The 23474-nt window shown below is 39.2% G+C and overlaps 1 protein-coding gene across 2 annotated transcripts in view; it reads left to right on the forward strand.

Moving 5' to 3' along the window:
• tbck (TBC1 domain containing kinase) overlaps positions 1 to 23474 on the forward strand; it is a 229090-nt gene that overhangs the window by 199844 nt on the left and 5772 nt on the right. For both annotated transcript variants that reach the window (XM_059965386.1, XM_059965385.1), the window contains exon 25: positions 6152 to 6311. In XM_059965386.1, coding sequence (XP_059821369.1) covers positions 6152 to 6311 — 160 coding nt within the window. The remainder of the gene's footprint in view (positions 1 to 6151; positions 6312 to 23474) is intronic.

Here is a 23474-nt window from a genome sequence, read left to right on the forward strand (position 1 = left end):
GTTTGCTTAAATAGCTACCATTATAATGCAGGTATTAGAATTCAGACATATCATTATATTATACAAGTTATACTGTGAAAAATAGGTGGAAGACAAGTTGGAACTACTGTGAGGACTCTTGTTGGAGGTTATTTATTAATTTGCTTTCATTTAGGTATACAGCCGGGTAACAGGCTTTTCCAGCCCAATGAGCCCAATTACACCCATGATACCATTAATCTATTAATGCGTGCATCTTTGGAACGTGGGAAGGAACTGGAGCACCTGAAGAAAACCCACTGAGCCTCAGGGAAAACATACACACTCTTTACAGCCAGCAGCAGAATTGAACCCAGTTTGCTGGCCCTGTAATAGTTTTATCCTAATCACTGCGCTACCACATATTTCTACCCCAACACAACACATCACAATTGTGCCAAAATGTTCCAGAAGCAGCAAAATTTCTAGTCAATCCAAAGAGCAGATAATCTCCAGCACTTTTCAGTGAGTCCACTCTGTATGGACAGTTACAAACTCTGCCATCTGAGACGGAAAGACTCACTGCAATTAAAGTGCCTCTGGGGCAACTGAGTGAATTACAAGCTTTATAGCTTGCTATCTTCTCAAGGAATTTATTACAGCTTGGCTTTATTGTGTTACGGGTGTGAACTCTAACCTGTGGAAACATCCTCAGAACTGTACCCATAATCACTGAAATACCTGCATCAGTGAGAGTAGATGATGCAGAATTATTGCTCATCTTACATACGCAGAAGAAATTGCAGATTTCAACAGACCTTTTATAGGATCAAAAGTAAAAAAGCATATTTGCAAAACAGCTTTCCAGAACCTCAGGATCTCCAGCCAGTGAATTGCTTTTAGTGGCCAATTTGCAGCTAGCAATAACCCAGAAAATGAAATGAATAACTGTATAATCTGCATTAGGTGTTGGCTGAGTCTTCAGTACTATAGTTCAAAATAAATTTATCCCCAAACTTCTAGAGGTAGGACTCAACATCTCTCTGAATAGTGTCTTGGATCCTACACCACCGAGTTCAGGAACAGCTATTACCCTATAGCCATAATAAATTAACTTTGAAATTTAAAAGCTGATCTGTTTAGTTGAAATAATTACATTTTAAGTAATTAAGAAAGAGATCCCAATTGTCTTGAATTTGAGTGTTATACCTGAACCACATCTATGGATAGCAGTGGGAGACTATTATCCATGCCTGAATAATTCCAATGAACCAGTGTTCTGACAGTTAGAAAATATCTGCATAACTCGCCAGGAACTAGCATTATGTTACAGCCTCATTCATCAAGGCTGTAATACTAACTAGCAAGTTGGGTGTCCTCTCCTTAAGATAGACTCCTAATGCATTGTCAATGGTGTGAAGAGTGTGTTGTGCTGAATCAAGCTCATGCTTTTCCCTGGCTTGTTGATGCCTAATATCAATATTCATTGAGGAAAATGTTAACTTTAGATGATAATGGAAAATTATCAGGACATCGTCACTAATGAGAACCATTTAGTAGATGTCTGATGTGCAGTATCACTACCATGCACTAGTTTATAAATTGACCAAACATAAATTGAACTGACTGAATTCTCTAGCACTGATGCTGGTGTTGTTAATAGACATCAATTCACAGAAATCTGTGGGAGATTCTCTTATAGCACCGACAGCATGCCGAAGTGTTATTCAAGCAATGATGTCAGCTGCAGAATTAAAATAAACCCCCTAAGTAGTCCATTCAGCATATTGCAAAGCTAAGTTTAGAACGATGCTTGTATATGGTCTCAAGTGGGTGTCCAACTTGCACATGCATGTACACAAAAGTAATTTAGCCTTACTCTCGACTATCTTTTATCCCAGTGCTTAGAGGTTTTTGTGTCGAGGAGAAAGGGATTCCTTAACCATTTAAAGGAAGTGGAGAGAATTACCCCTTGACCACAAATGTATTGGCACTAATTACTTCCCTAGCACTTCATAAGCAGTTTCACAAAAGATCTCATGAGGAGCTGCAGATTTAAAATTGTGGTTAAGGAAACCCAATTTTTCAAGATGCTGTGTTTCTAAGGCAACAGCTACTGTTAAAAGTAATTAGAAATGAAGGGTTTTACATTTTTCGTAGGGCAGCATCATTCTGTGAAGATGATTAAAATTTCAGAGGCTGTCTAAAGCAACATAAAAGCATTAATGTGATTACACTTATTGGAGTGTTTTCCTCCTCCTCCCCAAATGAGATGCGGGAGGTTTCCTCTATTTAGCAGGACACACAAGCCGGCGGGGAGACAGTTTTTTACTTTGATACTTGAAAGTGAGGTAGTGATTAAAAACAAAGTTGGTGGGTCCAAGAAGTAACAGGAGATCTAACTGCAAAGCAAGTTCATTAAACTCCAGTTTTTCACTGCATGTAAATGTTTTGCTTTTCTCTTTGGTCAGAAAAGTGACAAATTGTATTCATGCTTTATGGTGGGAGTTTGAGGCCCTCCATTACTAGAGGTCGACCATGAATATTGCATCCAAGCTGTCTGCATGATATATGCAAGTCAGTACACAAACCAGGGTGGTACGATATGGAAAGCAAGCTGTTAAGTGGGAGTTCACTTTGAATTATATTAGCTGATATGATTGTTCAGTGTAAAAGAACAACTGGACTCCGATTGTAACTGTACAAGATCTCATTATTTGAACAAAAAAACTCATAACAATTTTTAACGAAAAGTATAATATGTCACAGCACAAAGGGTTCCACTAATATAAAATTGAAGATTGTTACTGAATATTGTACTGATGGGTTGTGGAGGGCCCACATTGGTCCTCATTATAAGAGAATCTGCTAAAAGTTGCTTATTTTTATACTTATGGGATATTGCTACCATTGGTAGGAACAACACATTATGCCCATCCCTAATTGCCCATATTAACAATTACAATCTCACAAGCTGCATTCCATATCACTTAGAGCTTAACTTCAATATTGCATAATGAGTATCACTTATCATGTGGCATTGTAATTATATGTTTGCTTTCAGAGATAATTAACTAAATTTGTACAGGACCCCTTTTCACGTCTGGTCTCATTATAAAAGGATAAAGTCATGTTGGAAAGATAGCAGAGAAAGATAGGAAATTCCTGCCAGGAAAGGCTAAGCAGACAGGAGCATAGAAGGTAGGGGAGGGAAGTGTGTAATGAATCCAAAAGTATCTCCTGCAGTGGGCATAGGAAAAATAGTTTGAGCATTCAAAAGAAGTTAAAAATATAAAAAAAGCTATTAATAAGTTCATAAGGAAACCTAGCCAAAGCTTACATCCAAAGAATAGAAGTTACTGCCACAGAGCTTCTGGAATGAAAAGAATAGATGCATAGAGGCAGGAAAAAGGCTGAAGTGGAAAGATGAACATGAATATTAGAAGGCTTGTGTGAAGTACAAATATTAACACAGACCATCTGTGCCAAATGTCTAGCTCTTTTGCTGCCAACTTAATGTAACACAATACATTCACGCACACAATACCAAAAACTGCAACATGCTTGATCCATCCATCCCTTATTAAATTGAGTGTGAATTATATATGATTTTATAGATATATAACATATTTCATCAATAATAGCTGGTAGCTTGCATCCTATAGAGCAAAAGTATGATAAACCATAGAGATTTCCTTGAATGTTGGTGTTGTGTTCAGTTGTGCAGAAGTGATTTAAATATATTATGGCGCATTAAAAACTATTCTTAAATGTTGACTTCATAAGCATCACAATTAAACACAAGAGAGAGGTTGAATAGCTGGCAGGTTGTTTGATACCTGCAGAGGTCACCTATGCTGAAATTTCTACTACTGCTGGTGGCATTGAGTTACAAGCTGAACTGAAACTATCACATATTTTGTGACTAACTTGCCTTTTTTTCATGAGAGTGTGAAGAAGTGTAGTAAGTGTGAGGTAATGATAGGTTTACCTGTGTACCATTTAATCATTGAAGTGCACTTGCATAGGTGTCTAGTGTTCTCTGTTTATTTTAACTATGCATTAAATGATAAAACTCTGTGCTGAAAGAACTTCGATGTTTTTTGCCCGCTGAAATTGATGTTTGCACTGAGTTAAAATGTGAGCCTCCATCACCCATTTCATTCATATTGCTTAGTCCATAACGAGAAATGGATGGCACTGGCAGATCAATGCAAAGTAGTGCTCTTCCCCAAGTCATAATGCTCCTCATCTCTGCACATTCTTCATTTTTCCTAACGTTGAGAAATATTTCTGATTTTTTAATCCACCATCCAATAATGGATTTGCTTTGCTCCAAATATGTTGATGTAACGTCTAGTTTTGATTGAATATCTTTTCTGATTCTATTTCAATGTAATTCAGTGTATTGGCCCTTGATATTGTAAAATGAAACTTTCATTTAGGTTATGGCCTAAGGCATTTGCAGGTAGTTAGTGTAATATAGGAGATATGTGAGTCAATTTGCATGCAGAAAGACTTCACTAATAGCAATGAAATAATCTATTTAATGACATTGGTCTTGGTGAGACAAGATCAAAAAATTAACTGCACTGTTTCAAATGATGCTTTTGGATATTTTATATTAACCTGTGTTATGGTTTTAGGTATCAGATACCAGATCACATCTATAATGGTGCAGCATTTCCTTGATACAACACACCCAAAATGCTGGAGGAACTCAGCAGGTCGGGCAGCATCTATGAAGAGGAATAAACAGTTGACCTTAAGAGCCGAGACCCTTCATCAGGACTAGAAAGGAAAGGGAAGAGGCCAGAATAAGTAGGTGGGGGTAAGGGAAGAAGTACAAGCTGGCGGATGTTAGATGAAATCAGATGAGGAAAAGTTGGGTGGGCAGGGGAAGGGGGAGAAAAGGTAAAGGGCTAAATTAGATGGAATCTGATAGGAGAGAGAGAGAGAGAGAGAATCTTGGAGAAAAGGGAAGAAGGGTTACCAGAGGGAGCTTTGCTGTGGTTAAAGCTACTAAAACGTCCTGAAGCCAAGAACTGTCTGTCTCTTAGGTCCATTCAGGATTAGATGGTACTGGTTTTGGGGAAGAAAAAAGAATCCATTCTCCACCTCTTAAAAATTTTAGTTTCATCTTTGACCAATATTTATTTGAGAGATTCTTCCCTCAGTCATGGCTTGTGAAAGAACTACGTCGAGATTCTTCTCTTGTCGGCTGATTGTGTTGAATTAATTAATTAATTAATTGTTATTACAAGTAGTGTTGCTTGAATTCCAAAAGCAGAAAATTAAGACTTGAATTGGTTGCAACAAAAATATTAGTTATTCTTAAGTCGTGGAGAAATTAAATGTCATTACTTAACCAAAAGATATGAGCCAATAATACTCTATTTCATCTTCTGTAGTTCATATCAACAGATTAAATCTTGGGGAGGAGCTGAGGCTTGGGTAAGACCAGCCAGGATCATGTTGAATAGTATAGGTGAGGTCTAGGACAAAATGACCTTCTTCTCGTCTAGTTTTGCTGTTACATTTCTAAAAAAAAGCTCACATTATAGAAAGGTTTTCTTGATTGCACAGCAACCAGTGTGGCCGGTGTAATGATGTTCCTAATCCATCAGTGAGGTTATAACCAATTCGTGTTGTGGAAGCATGCATTACAGCAGAATTATTTGTACAAAGCTGTGGCTATTGACTCAATTGTGGACTTAAGTTCCAATCCCACCAAATATTTCTAATATTTGCAACTGAACCAATTAATGCAATGCTGATTGACATGGACTTTAATCAAGATAGAGATATTGAAATATTTCTTTTGCTATGAAAATATAAATAGCAGCACATAATTGACAAGGTATTGTGATATCTGAGCTTTTATATACTTTTAATATCATACAGGGTTACAGTGGAAATAGTTGAGATGTGAATGTTCTGTGATATTTCTAATAGATAGCAAAGGCCTAGCATAATCATTAAGTGAGTAGAACTTAGAGAGTTGAACATCCCGTTTGTTTGGTTAATAACCATAAATGTTAAAGTGTTAAACATTCTGTTTGTCAGAGAAGTAAGTACAAGTGTTAAGTGGATTACAAAGCTGCTTTTTAGGTGTGGTTTAGGTTCTATTGAATTTTTATATAACTGCCTGTAATGTTTTACCACTGGTACACTCCTTGACTACTCATGCCAGATTTGCTCGTGGTCATATCAATGGCAGCATAAACATTCCATACAGTTCTGCCTTTGGCCCAGATGGTGAGCTGATACATTGTGCATCTACTAGCTTGCTCCAGAGTTTCAAGGGACGTGTCGTTGTCATTATAGGAAACGTCGTCAAGAACACAAGCAATGTAAGTTACCGTTCATTTTTGTTCTAAGATATCCTGAAATGCTTCTGTGATACCTGTTTTGCTGTGCTATTGATTCCTCGGTGGAAGGCAGACCTATGCAACAAAATAGGCCAGTAAACAAGAACAGAAACATGGAGTTAGCTCACTGCAGGTGCTGAAACTGAGGTCTTCCAAAACTGTTGTTACCTTATGGGATGATGACAAGGATGATTGGTGTGAACTGTATTTGCCTGCCCACCAAATGATCCTGAACTGAACATCTCAAGTAACCTGTTATCAATTAATATTCCGAGCAATTGGAAGAGCTGCTCTCCCATTAACAGCACCTTTATTTTCCTAAAGGATTTACAAATACTTTTTTTTTAAATTTGTTACAGTTCTTTGTGACTATAGTTACTTTATTTTTGAGCTGTAGGGTAAAGGAGGGTTATTGGACTTGGATAGGAAAGTGAAGTTGGTGTCAATACCAGATCAGTGAGAAATCAGAACAAAGTGAAAGACAACAAGGCCAGAATTATAAACACAAGAAGGTCTGTAGATGCTAGAAATCCAAAGCAACATGCATAAAGTGCTAGAGGGACTTAACAAGTTAGGCAGCATCTATGGAAATTAGAATAAACTTTTCACGTTTTGGGCTGAGACTCTTCTTCAGGACTGGAAAGGAAGTGAGAAGAATAACAAGGTGGGAGAGGGGAAAGAGGATAGTTAGAAGGTGATAGGTAAGCTAGGTTGGTAAGAAAGGTAAAGGGCCGTAGAGGAAGAGATCTGAATATGATAACCTACCGCAACACTTGAAAGAGTAGTGGAGTTCTCCACACCCAGTGACTAACATTTTACCTTATCAATAAATAATAGATAAAAACAGGTTAGCAGCTATTTTGCTGCTAATGGAAATGTGCTTTGTCGAAATTGGATACCATTTTAACCTGCATAACAATGACTGTATTTCACAAAGCCCCTTCAGATATCATGCCAGCTTTGACAGAGTACATTATAAACAGAGCTTCTCCCCTCTTGTATGCCATCAAGCAACAGTTCAAAAAAGCACGGAAAATACTGAGTAAATGTGACTGTAGTAAATTTTAGTACCTGGATAGCACAGACTCGTCTCATAGTACTCTCATAGTACATAGCCCAAGTGCGACTACAGAATGATGTGTCTATCGACAGGACTCCTTGCTAAGACAGGAGACTTGGAGTTGCATGTGAACAAGGTTCTGCCTAATTGAAAGCTAAACTGCAGTTATCTAATTTAAAACTAAAGCTACTATGTAAAATTCACCTTCAGTTAACAATTAGATTTACATACACAAAATGCTGGAGGAACTCAGCAGGCCAGGCAGCATCTAATGAAAGAACTACAGTCGATGTTTCGGGCTGAAACCACAATATAGATTAGTTATTGTGAAGCCAAATTCCTTTTCTTTGCATTTATTTCACTGTTGCTGAATATTGTTAAAGGCTAATAATGAGATAGTATTTTGAAATTTTGATTTGTGAAATTAGTTAAGCTTTTCTTCAAGGAATTATGTATTACCAGAGCTTTGACAGAAAGAAAATAACAAAATTATGGCATGTCAGAGATCCCTAATAATGTTTATAAATTGGTAAATAAATTGGTTTATTATTGTCTCATGTACTGAGGAACAATGAAAATACAAATTATTTCATTACAGCTGAGCATTGAGGTCGTATTATTAAAAAAATACTAATATATAAAAACAACACACTCAAAATGCTGGTGGAACACAGCAGGCCAGGCAGCATCTATAAGGAGGAAGCGCTGTTGAAGTTTCGGGCCGAGACTCTTCGTCAGGACTAAATATAAAATTAGGTTTCATGCTCAATAAGAGCATTCAATAAACTAAGATAAAAATCTATAAGGTAATGCAAATGAATAAAGACACTAGTACTGTAAAACCTTGTGTGGGGTCAAAAGCTTCCATTTTTGCAAAATCCAAACACAATCTATAAAGACACTATTGTATCATAAGAACACTTATTGTATAGGGGAGTGGCACAGGATCAAAATTTCTCTAGCTCACTGCATTCTTAGGAATGAGCTTTTTATTGGCAAAAGACGAGTAAGATGTTCATAATTAATATTGTGCACACAGTGTAAGATTTACGTTCTAATAGTGAGTTGTCCTCTTATGTATAATAACATAATCCATATGGTTTATGTATCCCAGTTATGCTACATTTATTGTGCTGGTGGCCTGAGCTTGCTGTTCTGTTGGCCACCCCTCCATCATGAAATGCCAACATATCTTTGACCTGTAATTGCCTATGCTGAGTGTCTGTATCATGATAAATTTAGGCCATTTTTTTCTCTCTGTTAAGGATGCACGGGGTCGATTTCCATTCCTTAGCCTAGTGATCCATGGTAACAAGTTTCATATTCTGTTTGGAGGTCGGTGGCCAGCAGTGTTTCACAGGGATCTGTTCTGGGACCCCTCAACTTTCTGATTTTTATAAATGACATGGACAAAGAAGTAGAAGGGTGCATTAGTAAGTTTGCAGATGACACAAAGGTTGGGGGTGTTGTGGATAGTCTGGAGGGTTGTCAGGTCATCAATAGGATGCAGAACTGGGCTGAGAAGTGGCAGATGGACTTCAACCCAGATAAGTGTGAAGAGGTTCATTTTGGTAGGACCAATTTGAAGACAGAATATAATTTAAATGGTAAGTCGCTTGGCAGTGTGGAGAATCTGAGAGATCTTGGGGTCCACATCAGTGGGACACTCAAAGCTGACACTGTTGTTAAGAAGGGGTATGGTGTTTTGGCATTCATTAACCGTGGGATTGAGTTCAAGAGCCGTGAGGTAATGTTACAGCTATATAAGACATTGGTCAGACTCCACTTGGAGTACTGTGTTCAGTTCTGGTCACCTCACTACGGGAAGGATGTAGATACTATAGAGAGAGTGCAGAGGAGATTTACAAGGATGCTGCCTGGATTGGAGGGCATACCTTATGAGAATAGGTTGAGTGACCTTGGCCTTTTCTCCTTGGAGTGACAGAGGATGAGAGGTGACCTGATAAAGGTGTACAAGATGATGAGGGACAGTGATCGTGTGGATAGCCAGAGGCTGAAATGGCTAGCATGAGAGGGCACAGTTTTAAGATGTGTGGAAATACGTACTGAGGGGATGTCAGGGTTAAGTTTTTCACACAGAGTGGTGGGTGTATGGAATGCACTGCCGGTGGTGGTGGTGGAAATGGATACAATAGGGTCTTTTAAGAGCCTCGTAAATAGGTACATGGAGCTTAGAAAAATAGAGGGCTATGCGCTAGGTAAATTTCTAGGATAGGTTACATAGTTGTCACAACATTGTGGCCCGAAGGCCTGTAATGTGGTGTAAGTTCCTATGTTCTATGTTTGTTCTATGTTCCTCTTCATCTGCCAGAAGCTTTGTCAGCAGAGGAGAGTGGAAGCCATAAAATGGGGATAGCGTTATCTGAATACAGGCAGAAAGCTCAAATTGTGCTTGTCAAAGCTTGTATAAAACCTGTTTCTGAGTTCTGAGAAAGTCAGTCAGCTGGAACCCCACAAGGTCCTTCACTATTAGGCTCATCACAAGAGATTAATAGTGTGTGAACCACTTCCTCTTGGTCACATAATGTGTACCTCTGTGTTGTGCATTGTCAAGCACCCATTTGGACTAATCTCATTTTTTTCTCACTACATTCCTCTCAACTGTACCCCTCACCACAGATTGTCCTTATACACTAGGGGCAATTTACAGTGGCCGATTAACCCATCAATCACGTATCTTTTGGGTGTGGCATGAAACTGGAGACCCTGGAGGAAATCCACATGTTCATACAGACAATATTCAAAATCACAAGGAAGTCAGGAATGACCTAAGGTTCTCTTAAGAGGCAGTAGCTGCATCTGAAGGAAACGTTAACCAATCATAACTAGCAATTTCAGCAGCCTAGAGGCAGGTTAGAGGAAATTATGATAAATTTCAGTTGGGCTCTGCTCGACCAGCTCCATAAATGCTGAGGACATACAAAATGCTGAGAGAACTCAGGAAGTCATTGAGAGGGATAAACAGTCAATGTTTTGCACCAAGACCCTTCACCAGGACTGGGAAGGAAATAATGTGACCATTTCTGGTTACCAAGAAGCAGAACCATGGGCGGTGAAGAGAAAAACCACAGTGAATGAGCTCTCAGTGAACAGCTTCGTGAATGTGAGATTCTCAACTTGGAAAGAAGCCATTGAAGTGATGGTATTGTGTAGTAAGTGATGTGAAAATGACAAAACTGGTATAAGCATTAAAATAAATAGCAGAGTGGGTAGTGAAAAACCTCCAGAAGTCAGGAACCATCACTAAAGACTCTTCCCATCCAGGTCATGCCCTCTTCTCATTAGTACTATCAGGGAGACAGCTTCTTCTCCTCTGCCATCAGATCCTTAAACAGACCAGGAACTTCATTATTCTTTTTTTGCACTTAATTAACTTTGTAATTCATTGTAGTTTTTATCTCTCTGCACTGTCCAATTCTGAGGCCTCCGTCAGTCAGAGTTGGCCATGGATATTGCACCTTAGCTGACCAGATACACATCGAGAGCAAGCTGTTGCCCGTGTAGCAAGCTTCCCCTCTCCACACATCTGATGAACCCAAAGGAACGGCAGTTTGGTACCGGCAGCGTTGCAGGAGTTGCCAGTCACCAGTGAACTCAATGTGGGACTGCCTTTGGGACTCCACCTTCAGATTTTTCCCTCGGGGTTTACTCCCTAAGCCTTCACCATGAGTGGGTATAGCCGCAAGGCAGCAGAGGTTTGAGATCAGCGTTTTCCTTCTCCCAGATGAGCTGCTAATTATGGCTGACAAGCCCCATCTGCCTGAAGCAACTTGTTTTAAGGCGCCTTCTCCTGTCAGTAAAAATGGTTCCACCAGGCTTAGTAGCTAAGCCACACATGAAGTCAAGGAGCTAGTTTTGGTTGTCAGAGGCTATTTGAGGCACACAGCATTGGGAGCATTTAATAGATAGTGGGAGCTTGTCCCCATTACCACCCCCCGGCTATATCTGCAATACAACAGATTTCACATCTTATAATCAATGATAGTTAGCCTCCTTTTGTTTGTGAAAGTGGCTCTCACGGAGAGAGAATGGATATTGTAGAATAGGTACTGGCAAACTTTACAATGTGTAGAATTTTATATTTAGGTGGAGGCAGTATAAGATCTGTCACCAAATAATGTTTTCCAATCATAATTATGAAATCACATTGTAGCAAACAGTCACACAATGCATTTACCTGTGCAATTAATTGTATGAAATGGTGTTTGTAGTTTGTAATGAGAAATACTGGTTTAAATTTGTGCGCTAACTTAAAAACTCCATAAAGATTTAGTCCCTTGCAATTGAGATAGAGGTTTATTTATACTGAGTTTTAAGTCCATTTTAGTTTGTTTATGTCCTGTGCCCTACAATTTGGCAAGTAAATACTGTCCTAGAACTGCATGACTTGCACTATTACAAGCCATGCAAGTGGTTTAATTTGATTCATTTAAAACAACAGGATGGAAATTCTTGAATACCTAACATGAGGCAGGCTGTTGTCTCAACCTAATCTGCTCCAACCAATATGGTAAAAGTCCAGAAACCTCCTGCTTAAAGGCCAACTGAACCACATATTCCCTAGAGTTCTCGGAAATGGAATATTCCAATCATGGCTTAAATTCTACCCTTAATTCTCTAAACCTGATTATATATGGAAAAACTGCTTCAAAATTTGGCCAAACAAGAATAATGTTTTACAGATGGCATCTTCAGAGTAGGGAGATTCAGATATGGTACTCTTCTCTTCTGTTTATCCCAAGGTTTACTTATGCTCCCATTCCCACCTGCTCACCCACTTTTCCCAGTCTCTTTTCTAGGCCATTATTTTCAGTCACCTGACCACTTTCATTTCAGTAGCTGTGGAACATGTCTCAGTGAATTGAACAAGCTGGACTTAATTTATCTCACTGTCCCTATTTGCTCTCCCTTCCCTGGGTCAGATGCAAGTGTGGTGTTTGATCCAATTTTCCAACCTGACCTTCAGGTGAAGAGGCACCATCAGCAATGAGCCATCAGCCAGTGTTACACTGAGGTCCTAATGCAGAACTCTCCAATATCTCTTCAGGGTGGATGGCAGGGAGCCTCTTAGAACCAAGTTCAGAGACATTTAACAAATATTTGGAAATATAATTATTTTTCAAAAATCACTAAGGAATTATCTTAAAAAAGCAAGAAAAGGGTAAGTAACAACTTGTATTTTTCTACTGATTTCCAGGACATTTACAGTGAATGGGGCCACCATTCTAAAGTCAGCTCAGGTTGATGTTACATTGCCAAAATGTATTCACCAGCATAATCCTGGGCACTTGAGCATGAACAGGATCTTTTTGAATGACAATGTAGGCGTATAGGGCAGATTTTTCTTTATGTTCTCATGAAGTGAATTTTGAGTGCAGTGAAAAGAAACCCAGGTTTCTTCTCAGTTATAATTTTGCTTACTATTTTATTTGGTGCAAAACTAGAAAGTGATTATGCCTGAGCTTAATGACTGATAAATCTCTTTTGATCATCTTTAAAAATATTGTTAATCTAAAACTTAAACGGTTTAACTTTGAGCTAGAAATAAGAGCAAGTTTCAAAGTAACTTTGCTGGTGTCAGAAATATCTTAAGGCAAAAGACAAAGACAAAGCACATCAGGCACCTAACTGCTTGTTACCTGAGGCTCCAAAAAAACTTGAAGAAAAATGGGCAGAACACAGAAGTGGCGATGAAAGAGCAGGAAGTTTAAAAAAAAACTGACACCAGAGAAGCAGTTTTACTAATTGGGATGGCTGAGGTCACAGTAGCTGCATTTCAATTCAGACGAATATTATCCTAAAGGTTTATTTTGAACTGTATCACAGTTTTAGCCCTGGAGTCATTTTGATGTTTTCTTCCTTTGGATCTGAAAGTTTATGCAATTTTCTCATATCTAGTTACATCCAACTATCCTTACTATAGTTGTGCCATTAATTTTTATTTGAATGAAACTAAAAGTTGATTTGTAGATTATTTAGAAAGTTGCAGCTGTAAATATAAAAGAATCCTCCTGTAAGCTAAAGTTACTGATTTGAGAATATTCACATTTGGAGTTGACGGGTATTGTGCTTGGACAAGTGAAAAGTAGGAGGCATGGGATCTGGAGATTTTGGAATGATTACTACTTCGACTGGTGGTGCAGTGACATTTGCGCCAAACTCTGGAACGGAGGTTCCCGGGTTCGAATCCAGTTGGGCCATTCCCGAGTACGCTTTCCTTCCGTGCTGGGTTGAGTGTTGAGCTCGCAACACATCCTGGTAAAATAAAAAATATATATTGTGAAATGTCTGTGTGAGGAGTAGCGTGCCACATAGACTTTCGTTCTACGCCTTGTAAGGCGTGAAAATGCCCGACGCCGGCCTCCCAGGCCTGAGTCAACGTCGTCATCATCATCATCACTACTTCAAAATATGCAACTTTTTTAAAGGCGAATTCATCACCTACATTCACTCCACCTTGAAGACTGATCTCCTCAGCTCCCACGTGACCTATCGGTAAATTTCTTTATGCCACGGTCCTTTCTGACTGTCCCCCATCTCACTCCTATCTCCTTGATTATGCCTTAATTCCAGTTGTTAGATTCCTGATTGCTGCTAGTTCACTTAATTACAGCACACCTGGTTTCCATCAAAGACTGCAGTACAAGAACCCTGGCGTCACAACCACAGGTGGCCAGTTCATTGGTCGACTCCCGTGTGTTAACCTCATTTCCCGATTGCTTAGAACTATTAGTTCTAAGTTCAGTGCCAGTCTCTAGATATTCTATGAAAACCTCATCTCCAGGTCAAGACTCCCCTGGTTATCTGTTCCACATTCGTGACTGTGCAAGCACCTCTCAACCCTCTCTCCGTGTCTGTGTCCAGCACTTGGGTTCATCCCCAGTCACTCCTTGTAACAGTTTAGTATGATCAGAAATTATGCTGCATTCTCCAATATTGCACCCAATAGTCTAAATCATACGGTACACTGCTTGTTATTTTGGGAGTGTGCCTGAAAGGCTGCACACTTCCAGCCCTGTGTTCAAGCACATCAAGGGTAAAGTCCTCCCAACAATTAAGCACATCTCCATGGAGTGCTGTTCCAGGAAAGCTGCATCTACCGTCAGGGACCCCCACCACCCAGGACATGCTCTCTTCTCATTGATGCCATCAGGAAGAAGGTACAGGAGCCTCAGGATTCGCACCAACCACCAGGTTCAGAAACAGTTATCACCCTTCAACCATCAGGCTCTTGAAACAAAAGGGAGAACTACACTCGACTTTACTTGCCCCAACACTGAAATATTCCCGGAACCTATGGACTTAAGGTCTCTTCACCTCATGTTCTGGATATTTATTGCTTATTTATTATTTTTTTTCTTTTTGTATTTGCACTTTTTGTTGTCCTTTGCACACTAGTTGAACACCCAAGCTGGTGGGGCCTTTCTTTGATTCTATTATGGAGTTATTGAATGTGCCCATAAGTAAATGATTCTCAAGGTTGTATGTGGTGACAAATATGTACTTTGATAATAAATTTACTTTGAACTTTGCACTTTGAAATTTTAGTGTAATAACCAATTGCAAATGGATGTAAATCACTGCATTTTATTACTGCTTCCATTAAAACTAATCCTACATTATATGCTTGTAATGGAAACCAAATTAAAATGTAGGCATTAAAACCAATATTTGACTCACAGATCCTTCAAAGCTGAAATGCCAATGGAAACTTTGTATATATCTAAGTGCTGAATCAGATGCGTACAAAATAAAATTTTTCTCATAATTTAATTACAGATCCATTGTGTTCCAATGACCAACAAGTACTGGTACATTTCCAGAAACGTGTCATACTGAGAATATTCATTAACTCGAGGAAATTTTTTCCACTGAGACATTCTCAAGTCAAGTCAGGTCAAGTTTATTGTCATTTCGACCATAAACTGCTGGTACAGTACACAGTAAAAACGAAACAACGTTCCTCCAGGACCCTGGTGCTACGTGAAACAACACAAAACTACACTAAACTATGTGAGACAGCACAAGGCTACACTAGATTATGTAAAACAACATAAAAACTTCACTAGACTACAGACCTGCACAGGACTACATAAAATGCACAAAGCAATGCAGGGCAGTAATATAATTAATAAACAAGACAATAGGCACAGTAGAGGGCAAATTACAATATAATAATAAAAGATGTAGATGTCAGTCTAGACTGAGTATTGAGGAGTCTGATGGCTTGCGGGAAGAAACTGTTTCACAGTCTGGTCGTGAGAGCCCGAATGCATCGGTACCTTTTGCCAGATGGAAGGAGGGAGAAGAGTTTGTGTGAGGGATGCGTGGGGTCCTTCACAATGCTGTTAGCTTTGAGGGTGCAGTGTATGGTGTAAATGTCCATAATAGCGGGAAGAGAGACCCCGATAATCTTCTGAGCTGACCTCACTATCTGCTGCAGGGTCTTGCGATCCGAGACGATGCAATTCCTGAACCAGGCAGTGATGCAGCTGCTCAGGATGCTCTCAATACATCCTCTGAGGATGGAGGGGGCGGGAAATGGGCTTTTCTCAGCTTTCGCAATTTACATCTTCATTATAAATTTCAGTTGCTTAAATTAATGTTCATTTAAAATATGAATGTTAAAGACAGAAGCTGACATATTGCAGTAATTATATCAGTGCACCTGCTTCATTTACTAGCATGGCTTTGGGCTGTTCTACCTTTTAAAAATCTGTACTATTTTAGTTTCCTCTATTTCTAGGGTTTCATACCCTGATCAGATACAAACATGTGCCTCATTTGTTGCAGTAAATTTCATTCCTCTCTAAATTCTTTTGTGCTGTAAATTCCCTTTCACATCTGTGGTCCATTTGGGCCTTTTGTCTTTGATGTTGAGCTGACACATTATTTAACCATTTGATTGAGAAATTTTATGTAGTCATAAGCCAGATATTGAGAGCTTATTTCCAGCTCAGTCTGAAATGTGTCCGACTTTTCCTGAAACTGGACAGTTGGTGATGAGTTTGCACTCTGCTTGATGCTATCCTAAAAGGAAACAGATGCAAAAATAATTGTACAATCTTTGACTACAGTTCAGATTTTTAATGGAAGTTATTGACCCTTAAGTTACAAGCACGTCTGCTATACCCAGCCTTTGAGGCTACTATTGCACACTGGAGGCCAATAATATTTTGTCTCAGCCCAGAAGTTAATGTCACTATATATTCAATTACAGCTTTGGGCTGGCAGTTAGAAATTGGATCATTTTAACCAACATTATGTAATGCGAGTCTGCGGTAATCTCTGGTCTTCTAACTGCTAATACTGCATTCTAAATTCTGCAGGTTACAGTTTGGTGCTGGTGATATTGAAAACGCACAGGATTTTATTAATAAGCCTTTACCTCAGCATCAATTGTACTCAGTTAATAATGCATCTCTGAATACCTGCTTTTTCATGTGAACAATGATTGTAGTTGAACCCAGTATTACTTTTGCATCAGTGATCACACTCTTACCTGGGAACTGGAATGAAACTGAAGAGTTTATCACCCACTCCAGATATCTGAGGAATTATTTCAGGCTGATGCTCTACTGCAGTACCAAGAGAGTGCAGCACTGTTGGACATAATCCCACAAAAAGGCCGTTAAATTGAAATCTCCCTCAAATGGATGTAACTTCTTGATGTTTGCCGAGTTTGATATGAGCAAGTTTTACCCATCACCATTGTGACTTTCCAGTGATAGTTCATAAAATACTTCGGCACATACTAAGTTCACAAAATGCATTACAAATTTTCTTTTCAGGTGTTGAAAATATTGTTTCCAGTACAATCTGTTAGAAAACCAGTGAGAGGGTTCAGATACACATTAGTTTACTGTCATATACACCAGCATGAACCTCATGGTGTAAACAGTACACGTGGTAATAATAAATACAAGAAGTAGCTGTGTTTGTGGGAGAATGAAATGTAATACAGGAGTTCCTTTGGATAATACCATGAACTACTGAGGGGTAACCTTATAGAGGTTTATAAATTCATGAGGGGCATAGAAAGGTCACAGTCTTTTTTCCCAAGAGCCTAAAACTAGAGAGTGTAAGATTAAGCTGAGGGGGGAAAGATTTAAAGGGACACGAGGGGCGTGTTTTTCAAGCGGCAGGTGATGGTTATGTAAGACGAGCTGCCAGAGGAAATGGTAGAGGTGGGTTCAGTTACAACGCTTAAGAGACATATGATCTGATACATGGATAGGAAATGTTCAGAGGGATGTGGGGTAAATACAAGGAAATCAGATAGTTTAGTTTGGCAACTTGGTCAGTACAGACGATAGCCTAAAGAGCCTATTTCTGTGCTGTTATAGTTCTGTTTGAAACAACAGGCTAAAAAATAAATGAAGGAATACAGTATGGGCATCTGGACAATGAATAGTTAGTAGGTCCTCAATTTGTTGAATTAGCACCTAATGTAAGCTGATCCTAAGCTCAACTATCCTTCACTTAACTCATATCAAGGCATGTTCACATCCTTAACCAATATTAATAGTTAAGCTTTGAAGTTTTCAGTCTTGTTTTTTGGAGCTTTTGTGGCCTCATTCCCTCTCTATCTTTGCGTCTTCCTCCAACCCTTCTAACTAATTCTGCACGTTGGTCTGTTTGGTGTTGCTTCGCCATTGAGAGTCCTTCTTTCATCCACTGTGCTGCTAAGCTCCACAATTTCTTCCCTACAACTCTTTGCCCTTCCAGATTTATTTCCTTAAGATGTACCTCTGGATCAAACTTTTGCTCATATTATAACATGTTGCCCACTATCTCTTGTTGGAATATACCTCTTTAGAGTTCTATATGAATATAAGCTGGGTTTGTTCTGCTGTTTTGAGCCAACTTAGAAGCATAGTAGCCATTGCAGCATATTGTGAGATATGAAATTTAACTGTAATGAAAAATGGTTTGAGGTAGTGCCCGAAGTTTGAATATATTGGTGGAGTGAAGAAAAGTTGCATTGCAAGAGGTTTTGATATACTTAGGTACCACAATTTGATTGCTTCTGGTGATGGAAATCAGTACACTTTTTATCACCATTGCAAGTCCAATTAAGCCAAGTACTCATTTCTGGAGATATGAAAGGAAATTAAACATTCTGTCTTGCTGATAGTGGAACAGCCCAGTTTTCTTAACTCAGTGAGACAAACCCACTGAACACGTTAGCTAAGATGTCCACTAACAATGAGATTCCTACTTGTTCAACTGTTCGAGGTTGGTGAACAATATATAAAACAAACTGATGATTTCCAAATTTAATTGATTTACAGGATTTGCCGAAAATTGCCAGAAAACCAGGTCAAAGTGGTACACTGCACTCCCCCCCCACCCCACAAAAATACTTTGAACCATTAGATCTAATAGGTTTTCAAGTATACACTGAAATGTATCATGACTTTATTTGTGAGGCAAATATGGTAAGCCATTGCTGACTGAATATAAATGGCAGTGGGTTAGTTTTATGCTAACATTTTTAGAGAAGATACAAGACCTTCTTCACTTTTCTTTTTAACTGGTTCCTGTATTTAGTATTTTAAACAACAAAATTTATTTAGAATAGCTGCATTTGGAACTCTTGCTAAATGGTGCTAAAGTTCACATTGCTACACTTGACAACTCAGCAAACACATGCCCAAGTCTGTTTGCAAATCAGAATGCTTTTAATTGTTGCCAAATGGTTTCATGAAGCTGCCATTAGAGGATGAGAAGTGTGCATATGTATGTGTCTTCAATGGCCAGTTAGCTTAGACAAAGGCAGTAAGTAAAAATAGGAATAGAGAGGGTGAGGAAAATTCAAATATCTATGCACTTGTTTTATATAGACTGTTGAAATTGTCAGTCATTCTTCTGGGTGAATCATAGGCACAAGAGATTCTGCAGATTTTGGAAATCTTAAGGACACACACAAAATGCTGCTGGAACTCAGCAAGTCAGGCAGCATCAGTGGATGGGAATTAACAGTCACCATTTCAGGCCAAGACCCCTCATCAGGTCTGGAGAGAAAGGGAGGAAAAGCCAGAATATGGTGAAAGAGAGAAAGGAGTTTAAGCAGGCAGGTGATAGGTGAAGGGTAGGGTGGGTGGGTGGGGGAGGGGTGGGAGTAAGAAGCTGGGAAGGGCAGGTGAGGAGAAGAGAGGAGTGAAAAGGTATCCATAATGGGGAATGAAAAAAGAGAGAAGGAGGGAAGATAGCAAAGTTACTGAAAGTTGGAGAAATTGATTTTCGTGCTATCAGTTTACTCAGATAGAATATAAGGTGTTGCTCTTCCAACTTGAGTTTAGCCTCATCATGGTAGTATAGAGGGCCATGGACAGATATTTCAGAATGGGAAGTTGAACTGACTAATTACCTTCCCTTATGTCCCATGGTCCAACGTCCTCTCCCATCAGATTCCTCCTTCTCCCACCCATTATCTCTTCAACGGTCCCCTCCCATCTTCTTGCTTCACCACCCTCTCCCAACCACACCCCTTCCCCCTCACCTGGTCTCACTCATCAACTGCTGACTTGTACTCTTTCCCTTCCTCCCTCTCACTTATTCTGGCTTCTGCCCCCATCCTTTCCAGTCCTGATGAAGTGTCTCAGCCCGAAACACTGACAGTTCATTTCCCTCCATAGATGCTTCCTGACTTGCTGGGTACCTCCAGCATTTTGTGTGTGCTATCCACTGTTAAACCTGAGGGGTTATCGATTGATATGGCTTGTCTCAACTAAATGTTTATGACAGTTGAAACTTTTTGGCAGGCGTGAATGCCGTCATATACTTATATGGCACAGATTTTACCTTTCTTCCAGACATTATTTCCAAATGTCCTACAGTAATTACCTACTGTTGTTCAATTTCCATTTATCATGAAAAAGGACTTGTCAACTTTTTTTTTTACTTCTTTCATTGCTTACATAGTTTGATCTCAAGTGGAGACACTCTCAAACCTCATTCAGAATCCCAGGCTCAAGCACCCCTACTAGACTGCTTCTCTTATGTTGTACTGAAAGAGTGCTACATTGTCAGTTTTGCTGTTCTAAAATCTGAACCAATAGTTACCCAAACACGAGGAAGTCTGCAGATGCTGGAAATTCAAACAACACACACAAAATACTGGTGAAACACTGCAGGCCAGGCAGCATCTATAGGGAGAAGCACTGTCGACGTTTTGGGCCGATACCCTTTTCTGGTGGTGAAAGCAGGATCTCCCAGTGGCCACACATTTTAATTCTACGTCCCATTCCCATTCTGATACCCATGGCATCCTCTACTGTCAAGATGAAGCCACACTCAGGTTGGAGGAACAACACCTTATATACTGGCCTCCAACCTGATGGCATGAACATTGACTTCTCTAATTTCCATTAATGCCCCTCCTCTCCTTCTTACCCCATCCCTGACATATTTAGTTGTTTGTTTTGTTTCTCTCTTTCTGCCCATCTCCCTGCCGGTTCTCCATCTCCCTCTGGTGCTCCCCCCCCCCACCTTTCTTTCTCCCGAGGCCTCCCGTCCCATGATCCTTTCCCTTCTCCAGCTCTATATCACTTTCGCCAATCACCTTTCCAGCTCTCAGCTTCATCCCACCCCCTCCGGTCTTCTCCTATCATTTCGCATTTCCCCCTCCCCCCACTACTTTCAAATCTCTTACTATCTTTCCTTTCAGTTAGTCCTGATGAAGGGTCTCGGCCCGAAACGTTAACGGTGCTTCTCCCTATAGATGCTGCCCGGCCTGCTGTGTTCCACCAGCGTTTTGTGTGTGTTTTTTCAATAGTCACCCAATCTGCTTCTTGGCACATTTCTAGCTGGATACTGAGACTATTAGATGACTGGATGACTTTTGGATATTTGCAAAGTGGCCTTTTATCCCTGCCTCTGCTAACCAATACTACTTTTTTTTAGAACTATTATTAATTTTCAAAGAAAATGTTGGAAAATATTAATATGATTTTTCAATATTTCTTGTCCCTTAACCATTGTTTTTCTTGAAAATCAAGTGTTAAATCCCAAAAACACCAGGATAACCCTAAATGACTGGCAGCCTCACATATGGAACAGTTTGCAAGTCCAAGTCTGCCTTCTGCTTGGAATGGGAATACAATATAAAACAGTCCCTAACCCGGCACTAATTGGGCATTACACGCAAAGAGGCTACTGATTATCTGATGTGGGAAATAGGAATATTTTATAATTAGTGCATGTCTAGTCAGATGACTGTCTCCCATCCACATTTAATAAGTTTCTGCTGAACCATTCATTGCCTCTTCAATTGACCTTCCACCACCACTAGTGCATTAGGCTGTTATTCAAAAGATATGTTTGTTAGGATAAAGTGGAGAGTGTTTTATTCTTTTTCTGTCTGTGTTAAGGTTAACACCTGAGATCTTGATGTAGACCTTAAACACCTAAATGGGATGGATCTATTTCCTGTTTAAAATTTGTGAAATTTTTGTGAATAGCACATAAAAATAAAAATCTGTAGGCTTTAATTAAGTACTGCAGATACGTGATTTTGGAATGACAGTACATTCAGATGACCTGGATGACCAGGTTTTGATCTCCTAAAACAAAAGAAAGATGGCAGGAGAAAGCAGAGCAGAATAATTAGCTTTGGACTAGTCTGGCATAGGCTTGTTCATAGGGTGAATGAATCACCCCTGCCAGAAGCTTTCAAAGCACTCTGGTTACTTCAGTGTAGTCCAAGAAGCTGCCATAACAAATTTCAAAACTGTTGTAAACAAAGATGTACTTCAACACAGAAGTATAGATGATGCTGTAGTAATAATTTAAGAAAAACATGAGATCTGTGTGCTGGAGACTGCTTGGTTTAAAGTGATGTTTACTCCCTTTCTGTCTTCTCCAGTTGCATTGTGAACTATGAAATATTGTTTAAATAATATCCTTATTCAGTTAAAAGGGATTAAGTCCTAAAGAAACTTGGTACATTTTTAAAATAATTCATTATTTGCATTGCCATTTTGAACATATTAAAGAAAAATCTTGGTGTTTTAGTACTAAACATACACATGAACATCTTATTTATCACCTTTCTCATTCTTTATTAGTTTTTAAATGCATTCCAATATTGCAAAAGATGCTTTTACCTCATGGCAAGATGTTGCAAAAATGTCTGCTGCATTAGACATTTGTATTTGACTGAATTGAATCTATATTTGATTCTGGCTTCTGTCAAAGTGACACCGTGTGTATGCCAAATGCTGTGTATTTAATGTAACATGATCTTGAATCAAAGGGTATTCTAAAGAATTGTTATGAAAGTGCAAGAGTCTCATTATAAACAATGTGCAACAGGTGACCTTCAAAGATTTCACATCTTGCAAGTAATAAAAAGGAACAAATCAGTTAACAAATCACATAGTTCTAGACAAAGTGTACAACTTCATTTCTTTCTGGGGAATGAGAAATGTGAAGATAAATGTTGACAAAATTCTTATTTTTAAATGTTTATTATAATAAGGTCCAAAGGAGTTGGTTAAAACTGTATTGTCGATTTATAGAGTGAGGTTTGGCTTATCCAAGCAATTCTGGGGCTCCAGAAATGTTGACTTGAATGGTGAAGGTAGAAACGCTCAGCAGATATAAAAAGGCACATTACCTGGATGAGGTCTGCAGAATCTTCACCCTCAAGGCTGCAGACTGTGAGCTGACAAGAGTCATTGTGGAAAATGGCTTCTTTGGCTAACAATGCCCGATAAGCTGAATGGTAAAGGTCCACCGGTTGTGATGAAAGCTCTTTGACCTGAAGTATTAATACTGTTTCCATTACATAGATGCTGCCTGATCTGCTGAATATTACCAGCATTTTCAATTTTAATTGCACATTTCTGCCATCTGCACTTTTTTTTTGTTTTCATTCACCAGGTTGATTCCTGGGATGATGGGAAGGAGGTTAAGGATAGGGGTGAATTTTCTTATTGAGAGAGCTTAAACAGGGAGAAATTCCTTCATCCAGAGGGTGGTAACTAATTTGAATTCTCAGCCAAGAGAGCTGTAAGCCTCAGTTGCAAAGGATATTGAGAATCAGAGTCAGGTTTATT

This window comes from Hypanus sabinus, chromosome 3 (genome assembly GCF_030144855.1).
Source record: "Hypanus sabinus isolate sHypSab1 chromosome 3, sHypSab1.hap1, whole genome shotgun sequence".
Classification (NCBI taxonomy): Eukaryota; Metazoa; Chordata; class Chondrichthyes; order Myliobatiformes; family Dasyatidae; genus Hypanus; species Hypanus sabinus.